At 41.3% G+C, this 21,588-nt stretch overlaps 1 protein-coding gene across 7 annotated transcripts in view; it reads right to left on the minus strand.

Moving 5' to 3' along the window:
- Window positions 1-21,588, minus strand: part of B3GALT1 (beta-1,3-galactosyltransferase 1) — a 571,239-nt gene that overhangs the window by 3,247 nt on the left and 546,404 nt on the right. For 6 of the 7 annotated variants that reach the window (XM_063933589.1, XM_063933590.1, XM_063933585.1 and 3 more), the window contains one exon: window positions 9,545-12,268. The exons of the other annotated variant lie outside the window; for it this stretch is intronic. In XM_063933589.1, coding sequence (XP_063789659.1) covers window positions 11,102-12,082 — 981 coding nt within the window. In that variant the 5' untranslated portion in view covers window positions 12,083-12,268 and the 3' untranslated portion in view covers window positions 9,545-11,101. Of the gene's footprint in view, window positions 1-9,544; window positions 12,269-21,588 lie in introns of those variants that run through there. 7 annotated transcript variants of the gene reach the window in all.

Raw genomic sequence — 21,588 nt, forward strand, 5'->3', positions numbered from 1 at the left:
AGGTAAGACAATAAACCTCCCAGATTATAAAGTTAACAATTTAGGCATGGCAAATGCTATTCAGAATTTCAGAGTGTAAATGTAGTGACACTGAAGACAAATGTTATTCGGAGGAAGAAATGGAATTTGATGAATCAGATTAGAAGATCTCAGAGAATGGATTTAACACTCCTCAAAAGAAAGCTAATGTCATTCCATTTGTTTGAAGAAGTTGTAAACAAGTGGGAACAACTGCAGGAAACAAGGTTATTGGTAAATTATCAAAATGCAAAACGTAGCCATCGGATGACAGTTCTTCTTTGAAGTATCCTTGGGTAGGAGAACCAATTTCACTTTTCAAAGTAGTGTCTCCTTAGCTGCTGCTCCGCGATAAACTAAAGATTTGAGGTTTTGATTTAGCCAGATCATATAATATTGACTCTGTATTCCATAGGGAAGATATGGTGCAGTGAAGCCTTTAAAACTGAATATTCTGTTGTTCTACCAAGAATCTTGTAGAGATTGGCATAAAAAACCCATCTCATAAAAGAGAGTTAATAATGTAAATGTTGCAAATGACATTTCCTTTTCAAAGATAAAATACTATAATATCATGTTTATCTTCTGCATGTATATTAGAAATAATAAGATTTTAAACCTACCGGTAAATCTTTTTCTCGTAGTCCGTAGAGGATGCTGGGGACTCCATAAGGACCATGGGGATAGACGGGCTCCGCAGGAGACATGGGCACTTTTAGAAAGACTTTAGATCTGGTGTGCACTGGCTCCTCCCTCTATGCCCCTCCTCCAGACCTCAGTTAGAGAAACTGTGCTCAGAGGAGACAGACAGTACGAGGAAAGTATTTTTGTTAATCCAAGGGCAAGATTCATACCAGCCACACCAATCACACCGTATAACTTGTGATATACTATCCAGTTAACAGTATGAAAATGACATAGCATCAGTCCAAGACCGATGAGACTATAACATAAACCTTATTTAAGCAATAACTATATACAAGTCTTGCAGAAGTAGTCCGCACTTGGGACGGGCGCCCAGCATCCTCTACGAACTACGAGAAAAAGATTTACCGGTAGGTTTAAAATCTTATTTTCTCTTACATCCTAGAGGATGCTGGGGACTCCGTAAGGACCATGGGGATTATACCAAAGCTCCCAAACGGGCGGGAGAGTGCGGATGACTCTGCAGCACCTATTGAGCAAACAGGAGGTCCTCCTCAGCCAGGGTATCAAACTTATAGAACTTTGCAAAGGAGTTTGAACCCGACCAAGTAGTAGCTCGGCACAGCTGTAGCGCCGAGACCCCTCTGGCAGCCGCCCAAGAAGAGCCCACCTTCCTAGTGGAATGGGCCTTGACCGATTTAGGTAACGGCAATCCCGCCGTAGAATTCGCCTGCTGAATCGTGTTACAGATCCAGCGAGCAATAGCCTACTTTGAAGCAGGGGCACCAATCTTGTTGGCTGCATACATGACAAACAGTGCTTCTGTTTTTCTGACTGTAGCCGATCTGGCCACGTAAATTTTCAGAGCCCTGACCACATCAAGGGACTCGGGATCCTCCAAGTCACGCGTAGCCACAGGCACCACAATTGTTCATATGAAAGGATGAAACCACTTTTGGCAGGACGGGTCCGCAATTCCGCTCTATCCATATGGAAAACCCGATAGGGGCTTTTATGTGATAAAGCCGCTAATTCCAACACTCGCCTAGCCGAAGCCAAGGCTAATAACATGACCACCTTCCAAGTGAGATTTTTCAACTCCACCGTTTTAAGTGGTTCAAACCAGTGTGACTTAATATAACTTAACACAATGTTAAGGTCCCAAGGCGTCACCGGAGGTACAAAAGGAGGCTGAATATGCAGTACTCCCTTCACAAAAGTTTGTACTTCAGGGAGAGAGGCCAATTCCTTTTGAAAGAAAATGGATAAGCCCGAAATCTGAACCTTAATAGATCCTAATTTTAGGCCGAAATTCACTCCAGTTTGCAGGAAGTGAAGGAAACGGCCCAGATGGAATTCTTCCGTAGGAGCATTCCTGGCCTCACACCAAGAAACATATTTTCGCCATATACAGTGACAATGTTTAGATGTCATGTCCTTCCTAGCCTTTATTAGCGTAGGAATGACCTCATCCGGAATACCCTTATCCGCTAGCATCCGGCGTTCAACCGCCATGCCGTCCAACGCAGCCGCAGTAAGTCTTGAAATAGACAGGGCCCCTGTTGCAACAGGTCCTGTCTTAGAGGAAGAGGCCACAGATCTTCTGTGAGCATTTCCTGCAGATCCGGATACCAGGTCCTTCGTGGCCAATCTGGAACAATGAGGATTGTTCTCACTCCTCTTTTTCTTACTATTCTCAACACCTTGGGTATGAGAGGAAGAGAGGGAAATACATAGACCGACTGGAACACACACGGTGTCACTAGGGCATCTACAGCTACTGCCTGAGGGTCTCTTGACCTGGTGCAATACCTCTGTAGCTTCTTGTTTAGGCGGGACGCCATCATGTCTATCTGTGACAGTTCCCACTGACTTGCAATATGTGCGAAGGCTTCCTAAAGAAGTCCTCTCTTGGATGCAGGTTGTGTTTTCTGAGGAAGTCTGCTTCTCAGTTGTCCACTCCCGGAATGAACTGCTGAAAATGCGCTTACATGATTTTCCGCCCAGCGGAGAATCCTGGTGGTTTCTGCCAATTCCACTCTGCTCTTTGTGCCGCCTTGGCGGTTTACATGAGCCACTGCAGTGATGTTGTCTGCCTGGATCAGAACCGGTAGGTTGCGAAGCAATGTTTCCGCTTGCCGAAGGGCGTTGTATATGGCCCTCAGCTCCAGGATGTTGATTTGAATACAAGTTTTTTAACTTGACCCAAAGACCTTGGAAGTTTCTTCCCTGTGTGACTGCTCCCCCACCTCGGAGGCTCGCGTCCGTGGCTACCAGAATCTAGTCCTGGATGGTGAACCTGCGACCCTGCAGAAGGTGAGCACTCTGCAACCACCATAGGAGAGACACCCTGGCCCTAGGGGACAGGGTGAATAACTGATGCATCTGTAGATGTGATCCGGACAACTTGTCCCGCAGATCCCATTGGAAAGTCCTCGCATGGAACCTGCCGAAGGGAATGGCCCCGTAAGATGCCACCATCTTTCCCTGGACCCGAGTGCAGTGATGCACTGACACCTGTTTTGGCTTTAATAGGTTTTTTACCAGAGTCATGAGTTCCTGGGCCTTCTCTATCGGAAGATAAACCCATTTCTGGTCCGTATTCAGAATCATACCCAAGAAGGGCAGACGAGTCATAGGAACCAACTGTGACTTCGGGATATTGAGAATCCAGCCGAGTTGCTGTGACACTTTCAGCTAAAGTGACACGCTGTTCAACAACTGCTCTTTTGATCTCGCCCTTATTAGGAGATCGTCCAAGTATGGGATAATTGTGACTCCTTGCTTGCGTAGGAGCACCATCATTTCTGCCAATTACCCTGAAATTGGTAATGACAATACTGTACCGTAATTCTCAGGTACGCCTGATGGGGTGGATAAATGGGAACATGAAGGTATGCAGCCTTTATGTCTAGATACACCACAAAATCCCCCCCTTCCAGGCTGGCGATGATCGCTCTGAGCGATTCCACCTTAAATTTGAACCTTTTCAAGTATAGGTTCAGAGATTTTAATTTTAAAATAGGTCTGACCGAACCGTCTGGTTTCGGGACTACAGCCAAGGTTGAGTAATATCCCCTTCCTTGTTGAAGGAGGGGAACCTTGAGCCCCACCTGTTGGAGATACAATGTGTGAATTGTATTTAATATTATCTCCCTTTCTGGGGGAGAAGCCGGTAGGGCCGATAAGGAAAACCGTCGAGGAGGCACCTCTTCGAATTCCAGCTTGTAACCCTGAGAAACAATTTCTATTGCCCAGGGATCCACCTGTGGGTGAACTCAGATGTGGCTGAAGAGTCGAATACGTGCTCCCACTGAGGCGGACTCCCTTAGCGGAGCCCCAGCGTCATGCGGTGGATTTAGTAGAGGCCGGGGAGGACTTCTGTTCCTGGGAACTAGCTGTGCCCTGTGCCCTTACCTCTGGTAAGAAAGGACGCTCCTCGTACTTTCTTGTTTTTCTGCGACCGAAAGGACTGCATTTGATAATGTAGTGCTTTCTTAGGCTGTGAGGGAATATAAGGCAAAAGATCAGATTTACCAGCTATAGCTGTGAAGACCAGGTCCGAGAGCCCTTCTCCACACAATTCCTCCATATGCCTCTTTTAGTCGGCATCACCTGTCCATTGCATGTTCCACAGGACACGTCTAGCAGAAATCGACATAGCGTTGACTCTAGAACCCAGTAGACCAATGTCTCTTTGAGCATGTCTTATATATAAGACAGCATCTTTTATATATCCTAGGGTCAATAACATGGTATCCTTATCTAGGGTTTCAATCTCCGCTGATAAGGTATCTGTCCACGCTGCTACAGCGCTATAAACCCATGCCGACACAATCGCCGGTCTGAGTAGTGTATCAGAATGTGTGTAAATGGACTTCAAAGTACTTTTCTGCATGCTTTCTGCAGGACCCCTGAGGGTAGCTGTATCTTGGTATGTCAGCGCTACCTTTTGGGTAAACGTGTCAATGCCTTGTCCACCCTAGGGGAGGATTCCCATCGTATCCTGGCCCTAGCAGGGAAAGGATACGCCATGAGAATTCTTTTGGGAAACTGCAGTTTCTTGTCTGGAGATTCCCTCTCTTTTTCACACAATTCATTTGGTTCATGAGAGGGGGGAAATGTTATCTCAGCTTTCTTCCCCTTAAACATGTGTACCCTCGTGTCAGGGACAGATGGGTCATCAGTGATATGCAAAACATCTTTTATTACAATAATCATATATTGAATACTTTTCTGCCAGTTTTGGCTGTAACTTTGCATCATCGTAGTCGACACTGGAGTCAGACTCCGTGTCAGTATCAGTGTCTATTATTTTGGATAGTGGGTGTTTTGAGACTCTGAAGGTCCCTGCGACATAGGGACAGACATGGGTAGATTCCCTGTCTGTTCTCTAATCTTTTGTGCAATAAATTTACCTCAGCACTTAATTCCACATATCCAGTCAGGTGTCGGCGTTGTCGACGGAGACACCACACACACATTTGCTCCATCTCCTCCTTAGAAGAGCCTTTTACCTCAGACATGTCGACACACACGTACCGACACACCACACACTCAGGGAATTCGCTTATCTGAAGACAGTTCTCCCACAAGGCCCTTTGGAGAGACAGAGAGAGAGTATGCCAGCACACACCCAGCGCTAATACCCCAGGAAAAAACACACAATGTGTTTACCCAGTAGCGCTGTAATACTATTATTTGCTGCCAATTATGTGCCCCCCCCTCTTCTCTGAAACCCCCTTTCACCGTGGATAAGCAGGGGAGAGTCCGGGGAGCTTCCTCTCAGCTGTGCTGTGGAGAAAATGGTGCTGGTGAGTGCTGAGGGAGAAGCCCCGCCCCCTCGGCAGCGGGCTTCTGTCCCGCTTAAATATAATAAAAACTGGCGGGGGCTCTTTATATATACAGTGCCTAGCTGTATATATATCTCTTTTGCCAGAAATGAGGTTTATATTGCGCCCCCCCCCCTGCACCCTGCACCCTTACAGTGACTGCCGTGTGTGAGGTGTGTGGGAGCAATGGCGCACAGCTGCACTGCTGTGCGTTACCTCAGTGAAGATCATGAAGTCTTCTGCCGCCTCTGAAGTCTTCTTTTCTTCTCATACTCACCCGGCTTCTATCTTCCGGCTCTGTGAGGAGGACGGCGGCGCGGCTCCGGGACGAACTCCAGGGTGAGACCTGTGTTCTGACTCCCTCTGGAGCTAATGGTGTCCAGTAGCCTAAGAAGCAGAGCTTTGAAACTCACAGAAGTAGGTCTGCTTCTCTCCCCTCAGTCCCTCGATGCAGGGAGTCTGTTGCCAGCAGGCTCCCTGAAAATAAAAAACCTAACAAATATACTTTCTGTCAGAAAGCTCAGGAGAGCTCTCTGAAAAGCACCCAGTCTCCACTGGGCACAGTATTAAACTGAGGTCTGGAGGAGCGGCATAGAGGGAGGAGCCAGTGCACACCAGATCTAAAGTCTTTCTTAAAGTGCCCATGTCTCCTGCAGAGCCCGTCTATCCCCATGGTCCTTACGGAGTCCCCAGCATCCTCTAGGATGTAAGAGAAAAGTACAAATACATTTTATTTTTTTATCTAGAGTAAATCAGAGCTCACAATAAGAACCAATACAGGATCCCAGGCTTAAGGCGTCTCCAGCACAAAATTACAGTTCTTATTAAAAAAACAAAAAACAAACATGCATAAAAAAATTCCTTGCAATCCACAATCTGTACAACAGAAAACATAAAAATATCATAATTACATACATCATTGTATATACAAATGTACAGTTAATTGCAGCCAAATGTACCAGTAGGACAACATATTTCTGTATTTTTATCAGATCAGTATAATTTGAATTAATTATATTATATTAGCAAGGCTGTGCACATAACATTGTTAAAAGTTTTAATAGTTCTTCAGGTCAAGTGAAAATGTATACCAGAGAAATTCAACAATATTATAGCAGTAGTCAACATCAATAGCCAACTTCCAATGTGCAACAAATAAAATAAAATGTTTTCATAATAAATATTATTAGAATATAAAAACTTGTTATAAAAATGTATATTGTTCATTGCACTGAAAAAGTAACAATATATCATGGTATAACTATCATAATTAGATTTGCTAATAAATGTTATGCTTTATTAAAAGTTAATGTAGAAGTTAATTTTTATACTTTGTTTGCTACAGTTGTTATGACATGTTTAATATTGCTAAAGCATACTTTTTATAAACAAATTTCTTCTAATCTTTCCAATTGATTGTATGGATTATTAAAAATGTTATCAATATAACCACCTAAATTACTGAACACTGAATTATGAAATGCTGTATTAGGGGATACATGTTTCTGCATGCTACTTTGTAATTTCACTTTATTTTGCCTTTAAAAAATAATAATAAAGATTTGCATTACTGTATGTGTTCATACTGTGACAAGTCAACCAGAAAGATAATAACAAGCATGGAAAAGTATTTAAATGGTGGTTTTCAACAAAAACATCATACAAAATACATTATTTATAAATATATTTTAAGGGAATACATTTTGTTTAAGAATTAATCTAAAATCTGATTTATTATTTTCAATCTAGACTGTATACATAATATGTAAAAATTGTAAGTAAATTTCTAACCTACAACAGTCTCAGTTTTTGTGGCTTCTAGAAATTTTAGGCATGGTTGGGTGTATAAGAGGTATGGTCAAAATGTTTTCTGAACTTTTTACTTCCAATACTGGGTGTGCCATTGATATGTCATTGTTAAGATAAAAAAAAAGAAAATATTCCTATGCAGTATGTAAAAAGCCATAAAGATCAATAAATATTAAAGAGCTATAATACTGTACTTCTAAGACTTTTTTTTCTATTACTCTAGATCTGTCTTCTAAAGAATGCTAATTTACAGTATACGGATTTGCCAAGTCTAATTGGAAACCATCATTTATGATTTTCTATATTCTCTCTAAAGCTAAGCAGTAGGTGTCATTGTGCCTTTTATAATATTGGAGTGCTGTTGTACTTACTAAAACCCTCTAAATTTCACACTGCAGCCCCAATCATTCAGCAGGGAATGTCAGACGATAAGTGTACATATGCTGTACAGTATGTGTGGGTGTCCAGTGTAAGTTTTAATAACTTGTACAAGACTGAAGAAGTGAATATTGTTGTCTTTGCAGCATTCATACTTTGGATATAAATATTTAAATTTCCTATTAAAATAAAATAGGTTTCTCTTGCCATGAACCAACATATTTAAATATTGCATCAGCAGCAAAACTATCTATTGTTACAATTTTTAAGAACAAAGAAAAATGTATGAACTTTTTATATACAATAAAAAGAAAAGTTATAGTATTTTCATCACTATTTGAAGGATGTAGGGTGATTAATAGTATTAAATTGAGAATCTTAGTAAAGGTTTTTGTTTACAGTTTTTTGAAGGAATCTAATATAATGCGAAAAAATATTTTTCATATTTACTATTACCCAACTGTAATAATTTGCAAACTTCTGTATCTGACTTTTAAAGAAACGTCTTCCAGAGAAATGCATTACCTGATACCCTTGTTTGTATTAAAGTCATTTATTACCTGACATGCCTTTGTTCTGCACAGAGAGGCGATCCCAATATTTAGAGATGGTCAGTGACCACAGCAATAGCTTGCCTACATCATTTCACTGATGTAATTGGGTTTGAAAGTCACATTATGTTACCAATTGGTGCTGGGACCTTAAGGTCTAGTTGAGTCAGTGGAATGTTGTGCAGGATAAATCCATTGAGGGAAGTCTAACGATAATTGTTATGGACACCTGTAAATATTGGTTCTCCCATTTTGCATGCTAAAGCATTTATAGTACCCTCCAGCCTACAAAAATGCATTTACAAGGAAGGAACCCGCATTATGCAGGGGCAATATGAAATTAATAAGGTCTGTATTTTGTATTATTGAATATAATATATTATGGTATATAATATATTATGGTGTGTACAATAAATAATAATTCTCACAACTACAGTATAAATTCTTTTTTTTTAATGTGAAAACTTTTTTCGTAAAGCAAATATGGAGCATAGAGAGGGGGGCGTAGAGAGGGGTTCTGTAATTTCATGTATTTATTTAAGGCTTCATTTTAACACTGCCATGTTAATATTTGGAGTTTATAACAGATAAGGAAAATCACCTTCTACTTTGAGATGTACTGAGGAATTTTACATTCTAGTAAACATACTTTGACCAGGGATAAAAATAATGTTGGAAAGCATACTTAAAAAAAAACCTAAACATTTTCATATCATGATATAATTATTTTGACAACTACCATAATGAAGTGGTAGCTTTTATATTAATTAAGCAATCATAGTCATATCCACCACAGACATTTTACTACTTTACAAGGAGGAAAATTAAATGTTATTTATTTTAGATCAAAACGCTTTTCAAAGGTGTGGTGACATTAAAGGTTACCAAAAGATCTACTCAACTCTACTACAAATCATCACGTGCTGAATTAAAAACCTGAGGCAAAGCATTGTGGGTATAGATATGCAAATTAGATTTTTTTATATTATACTTTTGTTACTTCCATGTGGCATTGAGTTTATGTATCAATTTAATATGTGTTTAATTCATGTTTTGATGCATTTACTAGTGCATTCAAACTACATGTTTTAAACATGAACGTTTCAGATAAAAAGAAAGCTGGAAGGAACACATATGAAAGAGCTTTTTAACCACAAGTCACTCGTTAGCAATTGACTCCCATTAATGTAAACTTCATTGATGTGCGTTATTTGTACTAAAATGGAACAAGAAGCATTCAAGGAATATACTGGTGCACAGCGGTAGTAACTGCACATAAAGACAGAAATATATACTGTATTGTATGTATAATTTGTTGCAATTAATTTTATTTTCACATTTGTTTACATGTGCTTAACTTAAGTTAGAAACACATTTTAAATGCATAAATTCAGTGCATACGTTCCAACCCCTAATCTTTCAGGAGGAGGCAGTCAGGTGGAAGATGCAGGGGGAGGTGTGACAGCAATTACATCAAAGCTGCCCCACTCATCATTATGTAAAGCCATAATAACTGGCATTATAAAGCGGGTGGTGGGGAAAGGATTGCATCATCAACCATTAATGGTTCACACAATTCATCAGAGAAGTTGTCTGCAGCCACCAACAGTGAGTAGCATGCAGGAGAACTGCCTATTGTCGCAGGAGACCAGGAAAGCTGCCTGAAATCCATGAGTCTACCAGAGATTCCTGGAGGGTACATAAGTATGATTCAAAGGTAGAATGTAACCTATGACATAAGTCCAAACATTTATACATGAACTCAGAGTAAAATAAGGCTTGTCTCTAATATGCACATTTAAGTGGAAGCCTGGCCTCTTTTTTGAGATCCATGTATCGGGACTATCCTATCAAAATGAGGACAGAGGTATGACTGAGCGGAAAATACTATTAAGGTTGGGGAAACAGAAGAAATAGTTAAATTGCCCTTACAATGGTGGCACAGTAGATATTGTACAAAAAAAAAAAAAAACCTTTAATTTTACCTCCAGATAACCCCCAGTTTGTGGTTATACAGTATTCTGGAGGTAAGTGTGTTAGTATAAGATTTTAGAATTTTCTACCATTATCACAATTTGCCTCCACTTTCTTTTTCCTCCACATCTAAGATTTGTAAGTTGTGTTTCATGAGTCAGAATTGATCTAATGGATGCACAAAATAGATATGTGGCAATTTGCATTTCTTTACCCAGAATTTATTGATGTGCATTTTAAATAAGTTATCTGCCTGGTCTCTGTGCAAATGTAAATTTACTTTTGACTTAAGATGGTGTTTACCCTCATATTATAGGCAAACATTAACTAGTTTAATTTTCCAGCGTTTGAATGAAATAATTAAAGCAAAGTTGGAAACACAGTTAAACTTACAGTAAGGGAATTGGCGATCTTTTGGGTTTTTGAGCTGAGCACAGAGAACATTCTTAATTTAGTCATATATGATCAGTAAAAAAAAATACCTTCCCCCAGCTACGTACAGGTTACATTTCCAGTACATGGCAACATTGCACTCATTGATATGATACATACATTGTAATGCCTCTGAGTCCCACGAATACAGACTGCATTGTCAAGTCATCATAGGATAAATGTCTGCTTTATCAAATCCAGAGGAACACTCAATACTTGTCAGACGATTTACTGTAAATACTGAATATACAGTATGGGTTGAGAAAAAACCCCATAGAACTTCACCAAAGTAATTTTCACTGATGATAAATCAGGAAATGTTGGTCCAATAAAAGTGAAAAAGAAAAGAAAAAAAAAAGGTTGTAAAAAAAAAAATCAAACATTTAATTTTACAACTGGCACATCAAAGTTGCCTATACCCTTTCTAATAACAAAAAACAGTATACGGTACAACCAAAAATCTTAACATCGAAGATGCTTCTTGCTTGACATGTCATTCCAAATCCTGTGCATTTCTTCAGGACCTATCTGATGCACCGTAATCACTCTACGATAGCGGCAAAGGCTATAGGCCATTTTCCAATGATTAAATCCACTGTTTTGAAATGGGTGAATTCCAAGCTTTCGCAAGCAAAGTCCCACGTACACATCCTCAAGATGCAAAAGTCTTGTGTGGAGAGAAGTCTTATAAATGAGGTCTGCCACGTCGGCAGAAAAAATGTATCCCGTTCCTGAACAAAATGGCGGGTAATTGCTATCAGGGTACAAGTCTCTTGGCATGTACCATTTGCTGCGCACATCTCTTATAGGTCCTCCGTTGATGACGTAGCCTGTAAAATATCTTCTCCTAGGCTTTGTGGTTGGTTTCAGGAGTTTATAAATCAAGTTATCCATATTTACAAAAATATCGCTGTCTGTTTTCATCACGTATTTAGCCTTTGAGCAGAACGTAGCCACCCATCTCATGCCCATCAATGTTTTCAGGGTCAGATTGTGGTAGGAATCTATAAAGTCTTCTACAACAATATCATGAAATATTTGACTTTCTTGTTCGACCATCTGATTCAGAACAGAATCCGAGTTTCTGCCCAGAAGAAAGAGTGTTACAATTTTAATTCCCTTGAAGTTACTCTCATTACCCCAAGTTTCTCGGATTGCCTGTCTGGCGTCAAATTCCTTATGTGTTGTGCTTATAAGAATCACCAAAAAGGGGCTGCCATTGTTTTCACATTTTTCAGGCTCGTTAATGACAAAGTCAAATGCGTGAGGGTTTATGGGTCGAGTTCTAATATTGCCAAAGGAAATGTTTTTTTGAGATATAACTATTTTGTTCAGCCTGTAGCCTGTGTAGTTGGATGTTGGGCGGGTGACACTTAGGTACCAGAGTGCACTTGCCCAGCACACAACTGTCAAAATATATAAACATGACACCTTTGAAGCCATGTCTTCTTTTATCTTCTAGGCAATGTTTCCTTTAAACTGTCTTCTCATTACACTGACCATCTTTTGATCCAATGAGGGAAACATATTAGTTAAGGGACAATGTGTGTAAGTATTCAAGGAGTGATTTAAATCCTGTTACTTAATAATTTTCCTTGTCTTGTAGTTTGAGTAATCCCATCACTTTGCCTGTAAGATGAAGACAGAAAAGAAGCTGTTAGATAACAAGAAAAGGAGGGGAGTGTCACACAAATACAGCGAGTTTAGTTGAAAGAAACAGCACAATGGAGGGTATTTTGGTTCATCGAAAACTGACCACATTGTGCTGTATTGGCAATCTCTACTCATACACTGTTTACATGTGGATGTCCCATACCTGTGTGAGACTGGCACACACATAAGACCATGAAACTAAGAGCCTAATTCAGACCTGACCAGTGCTGTGCGTTTTCGCACAGCAGCCGATCAGGTCTGAACTGCACATGCGCCGGTGCCCCAGTGCGCTGGCGGATACCAGACAGCCAACGGCCATCTCAGCCCTGCGATCACCTCTGCCTGATTGACAGGCAGAGGCAGTCGTTGGGGGGGAGGGGTGGGCCGCCGGCGTTTGGACACCGTTTTAGGGGCGCGGTCCGGGCAACGCAGGTGTGCCCAGAGCATGCGGGGGGGCGGGCCGTGGCAGCTGCGTGACATCACACGCAGCCGCTGCAACCCTCACAGTGATGTGTAGCTCCGTGCCAGTGCACAGGAGCTGCGCTGGTGGGGAGCTACTCTTCAAGTACAAAAGCATCGCTGCTGTGAGTTGCTTTTGTACTTGTGCGACGGGTCAGGGCCTGACATGTGGGGTGGACTAGCCCTGTGCTGGGCGTCCCCACGCATGTCTGTGAGACTGATCGTAGATGTGCTAAATTTAGCACATCTACGACCAGGTCTGAATTAGGCCCTAAGTTCACAAAGTTCAATGTCTTTCAAATAAATTTGAAAATCTGTACACTTCTGTAAACTGTTTTATTATTCTCAAACTGAATAATCAAGTAATAAGGAACAAGTTGTAACCAAGAGAGTATAACAGGAGGGACAGGGCCCCATAATACTAGGGGACTTCGAGCAGGGGTTGTGGGTGGTCACACAATCAAAGCAGCATGGAAGCATTCTCTACCTGCCTTCTGGCCTGCTGCTAGACAGAGAATGGCTATCCACCAATCAGAGCGCTGACAGCCAATCACTGTATGGAAGCATGTGAAGAGATGGCAAAAGACTGCTGGAGGGTGTGTTATGATTTTATTGTTAATTAGTTCCCGTGAATGGCTGGTTAGGGGCCCCAGTGTAATGCTTTGCCCAGGGCCTACAATCCTGTTAAAATGGCTCTGATATTATGGCCATATTTAGGACATGAGCTAATGTTGGGGTTATCGTTATTATGGTATGGTAGAAAGTCTATTTAAAAGAGGACACATAAATTACACAGATTTCTCTTTTAAAGAGATAATATGGTAACCCAATATTAGGGTTGAGGCTATATCTTCTCATCTATAGAGAAGACTCGCATTAAAAATTACGCTAAAAGTTATTTTTTGGGTTTCTTGTATCTAGTCTTCAATAGCAGAAATTGTGGTTCCCCAGCCTGGTATACTGTCGTGGGTATGTAGCTGTTGGATTGTTGGTTATGATCTCCTCTTTACTGGGTCAACTTTGTTTTTAAATATCCTCTGGGATTGGACTTTATAAATTCTCAAGGGGTATGAAGCAATAACTTTCTTTCTACATTATTTACAATTCTCCCTGACAGTAGGTTGAGTACTTTAGCAGGAGAGTATTGGTTGGGGAGTAAGAGGAATATGCTGAGAAATTACAATTTCTTTAAAAACACTGAACATTTTTTATAATGATCAATTGTGAAAAGGAGTTAGTGAAAATAATATACTGTATTATATTTCATAAAGTTCCATTTACACTGTATATGTATTCTCACACTCCTCACTTCAGTGAATTAGAAATAAGTGAAAACAATTCAGGCAGGGTGTATCAATGTATTTGCAAATATAGGTACTTTTTTTGTAAAAATATATCATATACAGAGTAAATCGGTTAGACTGTTGTTGCTCTCCGTTATGGATTAGGAGACTTGTATTATTCCCAAAACAATATTTATTAAAACCAAGCAAGAATAACAATTAAGGTCCGTACACATTAGACGATGTCGCTGTGCGAGCGACGTCGTCTAATGTTTACCCTCCCGGGCAGGCCGGTCGGTGGCCGACTCACATCGCTCAGTGACGTCACGTCTCCGCCAGCCCTGCATGCAAGTGTGTATGCCGCGCATCGGTCTTCGCTGGCGGCATACACACTTGCCGATAAAATGAGCGACGTCGATCAGGAAGGGGGAAAATGAGGGACGTCGCTCATTTTATCGGCAAGTGTGTATGGGCCTTAACATATAAAAATAAACAAAATAAACAAATAAATAAATAATGCACAGAAATTATATAAACATATACATACACACATACATAAAAAGCAGTTAGCAGAACTCCACTCCTTATACAGTCTTAATGGCTGGTGCCCCCCAGAGGTAACAAACTAGTAGGTTGTTACGATCTATAAAACAATGAAGTCAGCAGCACTCCAAGTGCTCCAAATAAAGACAGACAGCCTGTCTGATGTGTCAACGTATAAATGTTCTTAAATCAACATTTTCGTCGTGACACTGAAATGTTGACACATCAGTCTGTCTGTCTTTATTTGGAGCACTTGGAGTGCTGCCGACTTGACTGTTATATATTATATAGCTATATATATATATATATATATATATAAATATATATATGTGTGTGTGTGTGTGTGTGTGTTATTCACACACATTTATAGAACACTGCATGAAAATGGATTTGGACCCAATCTTCCTTAAACCACAATCATGCACTTAACTTGAGAGATCGTTGTTAGTCAGTTGCAATACCCTTTATAAAATAACACATTTCAAGATACTGCCATATCGAGGATTCAGACCCGTAACCTGTTGCATCCCAGTCAAACACAATACTCATTGAGCTATTTGATTCTGCATAAAAACCCTGATATTTCTAATTATATGAAGCAACTTGTACTTTGTAAAACATAAATCAGTGTTGCAACTGAGCAGATCTATGTAGTGTGCAGCCACACATCCAATCCCTTGCAGCCACACACTACATAGATCTGCTCAGCTACAATGCTGATAATTTTTCCACAAATTACCAAATAAGCTTCAAATGGTTAGAATTCTCTTAACTTAGAATTAACTACCTTTCTACAGATGTAGCCATGCTCATCTTTGCTGCAATGAGGCATGCTGCAACATGGCTTGCTCTATGGCGTCTCGTGATGCAACATGCCACATTGCAGTAAGATGAGCATGGCTACATCTGTATGTAAGGGCAGATCAGTGTCGGACTGGGGCATGAAGGGCCCACCGGGGGAATGCTGCTGTAGGGGCCCCGGTTTAATGGTGTAGCCAGGTTCCAGTGGGGGCGTGGCCAGCCACCACATAGGTTTGGCTAATCATTACATGTTCTGTGCCCCTTGGTAAATATATAATAAACCAAATTATTGTGAAGTATAATGTAACATATGTATAATGCATAAATCCAACGCACTAGGATAGTCTGGAACTTGATCCCTAGAGGAGGAGGAGGTCCCACAGGCAGTAGGGCCCACCGGTGGTTTCCCCTGTGGGTCAGTCCGACCCTGGGGCAGATAGCTCAATGAATAGAATGTCTTACTGCAATGCCACATGCGATGGGTTCGAGTCCCAGGTATGTCAGCATCTTGAAATGTCATAAAGGACAGTGTGACTAAATAACAAAGCGCTCTTAAATAAAGTTAATGAATGTTGTATAGGTATTAGCGACAGAATGGGTGGGGGAAGGAGATAGGGGTTGTGAGGAGATGCTGGGCTTCAAAAAAGGGGGAAGCTGCAAGTGTAAGTAATTAGAACAGATAATTGACATGTGCCACCAACAGCGCCCCCTACCCTGCAGCGCTATGTGCAGTGGCACACTCCACACATACCTAGTTACAGCCCTGCAGTTACCACAAGAAAAATCAGTTTTTTTCTGAAATATCTTTTTTGCAAAATCAGAGTAACTGATAAACCCTTTCTCAACCAAAACAAATCAGAATGAAAGGACACTTGAACAGGGAGCAGACTGCACAAATGGACACAATCATTAAAATGCTGAATCTGCTTATTGACATTGTTGACCTCTCCAGAAGATCCTGGAGTGGCAGTAGTGGGGCAAGTACAAGAGGAGGAAGGGGGGGGGGGGGGGGGAGTTTAATGTGATCAGCATCATCATGAGCTCGCTGTCTGCTGCGCTGGGTTATGAAGGCTGCCTGATATTTGGGAATATATGTAGTATGTATTTACATGTTTACTGAAACAAACTTACTGTGTCGATGTGTGTAACCCATATGTGTGTGTTTTTTAATGGAACATTTATGCAAATCATTTTTTATGTGAGCTCTGTTGCTGCCCATTGTCTCTCACATACACCACAGAGTGAGCAGACTGAGGTAAGAATCTGATCTTGTACTGCTCTAGGGATGATAATTTATTCTGACTTTTTATGTTTTGGAAGCAGAGCGCATATATTGTAGAAAGTGATTCACTGGCCTTAGATTTACACAATAGTTATTTACCATTTCAGCACACCAGGTGGGATTTAGCATCACATCTCTCACAGAGTTTTACGTATAGGCACAGCATTATTTATGGTAAAGTGTACAAGTGCTGCATACAATTTCCAGCCTCAAGAGTCATCTCAACAGAATGATTCTGAAATAACAATCGCACATCCATAAATACAAAGCGAGAGTATTGATCTATTTTTCTACTGTGCATTAATAGCAATTCATATTGTTCTTGTTATTGTTACTTTTCTAGTTTACCATATAAGTATAATAAGGAATTGTAGATCTTCCGTGAAGAATAACATGTTGCCGTTTTCTATTATACTGTATTCATTGTACAAGGCATCCAGTGCGAATGAGCTGATCTGAGAGGTGCAGTACCATCTTATTCCTTCAATTTTGCATCTTATTCGCATTGCAGATGCAGCAAAAAGCTTCTCATACTGTACCAGAGACACTAGGCTGTGACTTTCATCTCATGGGAACTAGTTTTACGTGCATACAAAGTCACACATGAAGCACAACGGAACTTGGGGGGTCATTCCGAGTTGATCACTCGCTAGCAGTTTTTAGCAGCCGTGCAAACGCATTGCCGCCGCCCGCTGGGAGTGTATTTTAGCTTTGCAGAAGTGCGAACGCTTGTGCAGCAGAGCGCCTGCAAAATCATTTTGTGCAAGACCAGCCCTGTAGTTACTCTTCGTGTGCGTTGGTTCTACTGACGACGGTGGGGCGGCTTTTGACGTCACACACCCGCCCAGCGTTCGCTCAGCCACGCCTGCGTTTTCCCCGACATGCCTGCGTTTTTCTAAGCACTCCCTAAAAACGGTCGGTTGACACCCAGAAACGCCCACTTCATGTCAATCTTCATGCTTTGTGCCGAGCGACTGAATGCTTCGCTAGAACCTGTACAAAACCACAAAGGAACTTGTACCCATACGGCGCGAGTGCACATTGCGGTGCATACGCATACGCAGAAATGACGATTTTTAGCCTGATCGCTGCGAACAACGGCAGCTAGCGTTCAACTTGGAATGACCCCCGTGGTGCGAGAAAAAGCAGCGGCTGCTGCATTGTACCACTTTGTAGTTACAGATTTTGAGCAAAAAAGATGCTTGGACCTTGTGCGCAGGGAAAGACAGATTTGTGTGACTGGAGCCACAGTGTATGCGATCACATCTGTAGCTAGAGGTGGACACAGTACCATATACTGTTTACCCTTCTGCACACATATCTGTTGCGGGCACTCTAACCCTGCTGCACACACCTGTGTTAATGATACTCATTGTGCAGTGTATGAATTTGGGGTCTATTTACTAAGCCTTGAACGGAGATAAAGTGTACGGAGATAAAGTACCAGACAATCAGCACCTAACTGCCATGTTACAGGCTGGGTTTGAAAAATGACAGTTAGGAGATGCTTGGCTAGTACTTTATCTCCGTCCACTTTATCTCCATCTAAGGCTTAGTAAATACACCCCTCTAGTTTCAAATAAACAGTTAAAATGTGGTGCAACACCCACATGAAGTGAACCAAGCAACAGAGTAGGGCTCATAACCTAGACTTGTTTTGCCCATTGCAGAATAAAGAGCATGAGATACCCCCTGCTAAAACCCTAACCAGCACCTGCTATAAATGTCTGCGCTGGTCACAATATAACGGCCCCAACACAAAGCTGAATTTCTCTAGCTCAAAGGTGTACACCATTGGTACACATCCCAGCATGCTCTGTCACAGTCTTGCTATTAAGGCATGCTAAAACTGAGACATGGCATGCTGGGATGTGTAGTTCCACAGCAGCTAGAGGGCCATGGACACCCATGGTGTAGACAGTAGGGGTAAAGGGTAAGCAACCGCTTTCCCTGGTGAAAAACTGTTTAAAGTGCCACCTGTAGCATCATATTGGCTCCTGCAGATGTGCTTTGATGAGGACACAAGACGGACATTTTTTTTCATCACGTTGTCATTCAATATTTTATTATTAAACCTTATTGAAGATGAGTATTTAAATATGATTCATTACGATAACGCTCAGTTTATATAGAGTGCAGTATGTGATGTTATGAATTCACCTGAGGAGGATGTTGTCCCTGACAGTGAAAGATTATACAGAGGATGCTCCTTCATTATATAATAGTCTAGATGGGCCTGTGGTGCCCATTTTTCCATCTTCACAACTCCTCATGTGAAAAGCTGGCTACACTACTGCGATACTTGCCTAGTCTCCTGGAAAAAGTGGCCAAGTCTCCCGCAGCCAGAATTAACCCCCCCACACTGTTACCCACTCACCCCCGCTACCGCATGCTACTCAAAGAAAAGTGGGAGGGGCAATGATCAATCATCTTCATGGCCCCGCCCCCACTTTACAATGCCAGTAATGCGGGCATCACACAGTAGGGGGCGGGGCTGTGGCCGTGATCACATCTCCATGTCCCCAGACTGCTCCCCTTTCCCTGAGCCACACCCTCTGTTGAATCAACCTGGCTGCGCCAGAAAGTCTGCATGTATGGCATATGCTGAACTGCCCAGGCACATCAGGCCTGCAAAAAAATTAAATAAAATGAGGGTGTCTCATCTTGAAAAAACATCACAGAGTTGAAAGCATTGGAGCGCATCCTAACACCAGTTCTGTCGCCCCCTAAAAAAATAAAAAAAAATTCCCAGCTGCATCTATGAGGTCATTTTGACTGGCTCATATTATAATGAGCAACCTAAAATAACAATGATTGTTTACGGCCATTCCAAATAATACAAACAAAACAAGCAATGGTAACTTTTCCTGTTTACTCAGTTCTGCCAGATGACTCTTATTGTAAAGAAGTTTTGATCCCTCTTCACAACATCACTCCCATCACAAATATATATATTTGTACCTGTTTTCTTTATTCAGCCTGGTCAGCTGACAGGCATTCACGCAGAAGATAATTTCAGTATAAACCTGTTATTATTGGGCATTACTCCCCCTGTGGTGCAGTTTATATTTGTAAGTGTTTTCATGGTTGAAATGCAGCACTAATAAGTGTTAAACATATCTGATTTTCTGAATAGGCAATGAGACAATGAGAACCTGTGCAATATAAATCTGTATAAACTGTAATTGGATTTTGATAATGCAATTAAAAAGAAATCTTTTGTACAAATGAGAAAATTCTGATAAAAATAATTGAGGATTTGAGGATAAAAACATCACCAAAGTAACAGCTCTATAACACAGAACTTGAAATATGTGGCGATTTAATGTCGGTGATTAATACGGGTTTTCCAAATAACCGTGTATATTCAAGCCTCAGAGACCTGCAGATGTACAGCCATGTTGTAAAACATGTTTATTTACTGCATTGTGGTATGCCGATATAATCACACAGGAAAACTGCATAACATCTGAACGAGTGCTGCATGGCTGGAATAAAAAACATGCAGTCATTTGCACCTACAGCAAATTTAAGCACTGATTAATGCCTTGTCCATTTTGCAATTAAAATAATTCCATTTTCATTGGATCCCAGGAATCTGTCATCTAAAAGCCATTTCTGTAACCATAACAACACGTTTCTCTGAAACCAGAATTGTCAATGGCATAGGAAAAAATGCACCACGTTCAGCATAGATCAATTTGCTTGGAAGGCTTTAATTCATCAAATGGTGAGAAAATCTCTCCAATGGAAATTAAATTATTCAAATCCCATGTGTCTCATTTCTTTATTCAATACAGTCCCAGTTCCAAATCTTTAACTTTGAATGTTTGATGGTTTTTTTTTTTTAGAATTTAGAGACCTGTTACATCTGGATTAGCATGAATATTGCACACATGATATGTATAAGATAATTTATAATGAATTTAGCAGCATCACTGTATAATATAGCTATAATGCCCAGTGCTGCCTGGCTTTTATTTATTACTTTCTCTGCTACCACTGCCCCCTCACTCTCTCCTGTGCATATCTGATACAGGTGGGTAGGGGCTGAGTTCATAGTACCAACTGTCATAATATATCAATGTGATGAAACAATTATTATCAGCAGTCATTTTCATTATATTTAATTAAAGATAATACAGATAGCGCACCTTTAATATACTGTAATACAGACAGTGAACTTTTCATTTCAACTTTTTTTTGTAGAATAACCTTATAAAAAAGACAGGTGGGAAAGTTGTCCATAGCAACAAATTTGATTCTGTCATTTCATAGACTGTACTAGATAATGATATCTAGAATGTAATTGGTTTCTATTGGCTACTTGTCCTCTTTAGATGCTTTGATACATCTGCTACTATGTGTTAAGGGGGGCAGTGGCATCACAACGTGGGTGCAGGGGGTGCGGCCCGCACCCGGGTGTTCCCCTCTGAGGGGTGACACCAAAGTGCCGGCTCCTGCTCAGTGGTAGGAGCTGCATGCTGCAACCCGGCTCCTGTCACAGTGCAGAAGCCAGCACTGCAGATTCAGCAGTCTCCGGGTGAAGCCCGCATCCCCCGGACCCACAGTGTGCCGAAAACGGGGTAGGGGCGCGAAGCCACGCCCCCTTCCGCGAAGCCATGCCCCCTTTTCACCCGCGACCGCACCGGGTGTTTTAAAAGTAAGTGACGCCTCTGAAGGGGGGTACACACGTAGCGATGTGTGCTTAAATTCTACGCAATCTGACTAGATTGCTTAGAAATGAGGCACACATCTCTCCGTGTGTATGCCCCATAGCGATAGCGATGCACGTCCCCACGCATCGCTATTGCCTGTTCTAGATGTTCTAGATCTTGTTAGATCACTCACTTCACTGCTGGGTGACGTGAGTGCCCCCCCACCTTGCTCAGCACACATCTTGCTGAGTGCTGAGTGGGAAGGGGGGG

Source organism: Pseudophryne corroboree, chromosome 7 (genome assembly GCF_028390025.1).
Source record: "Pseudophryne corroboree isolate aPseCor3 chromosome 7, aPseCor3.hap2, whole genome shotgun sequence".
Classification (NCBI taxonomy): Eukaryota; Metazoa; Chordata; class Amphibia; order Anura; family Myobatrachidae; genus Pseudophryne; species Pseudophryne corroboree.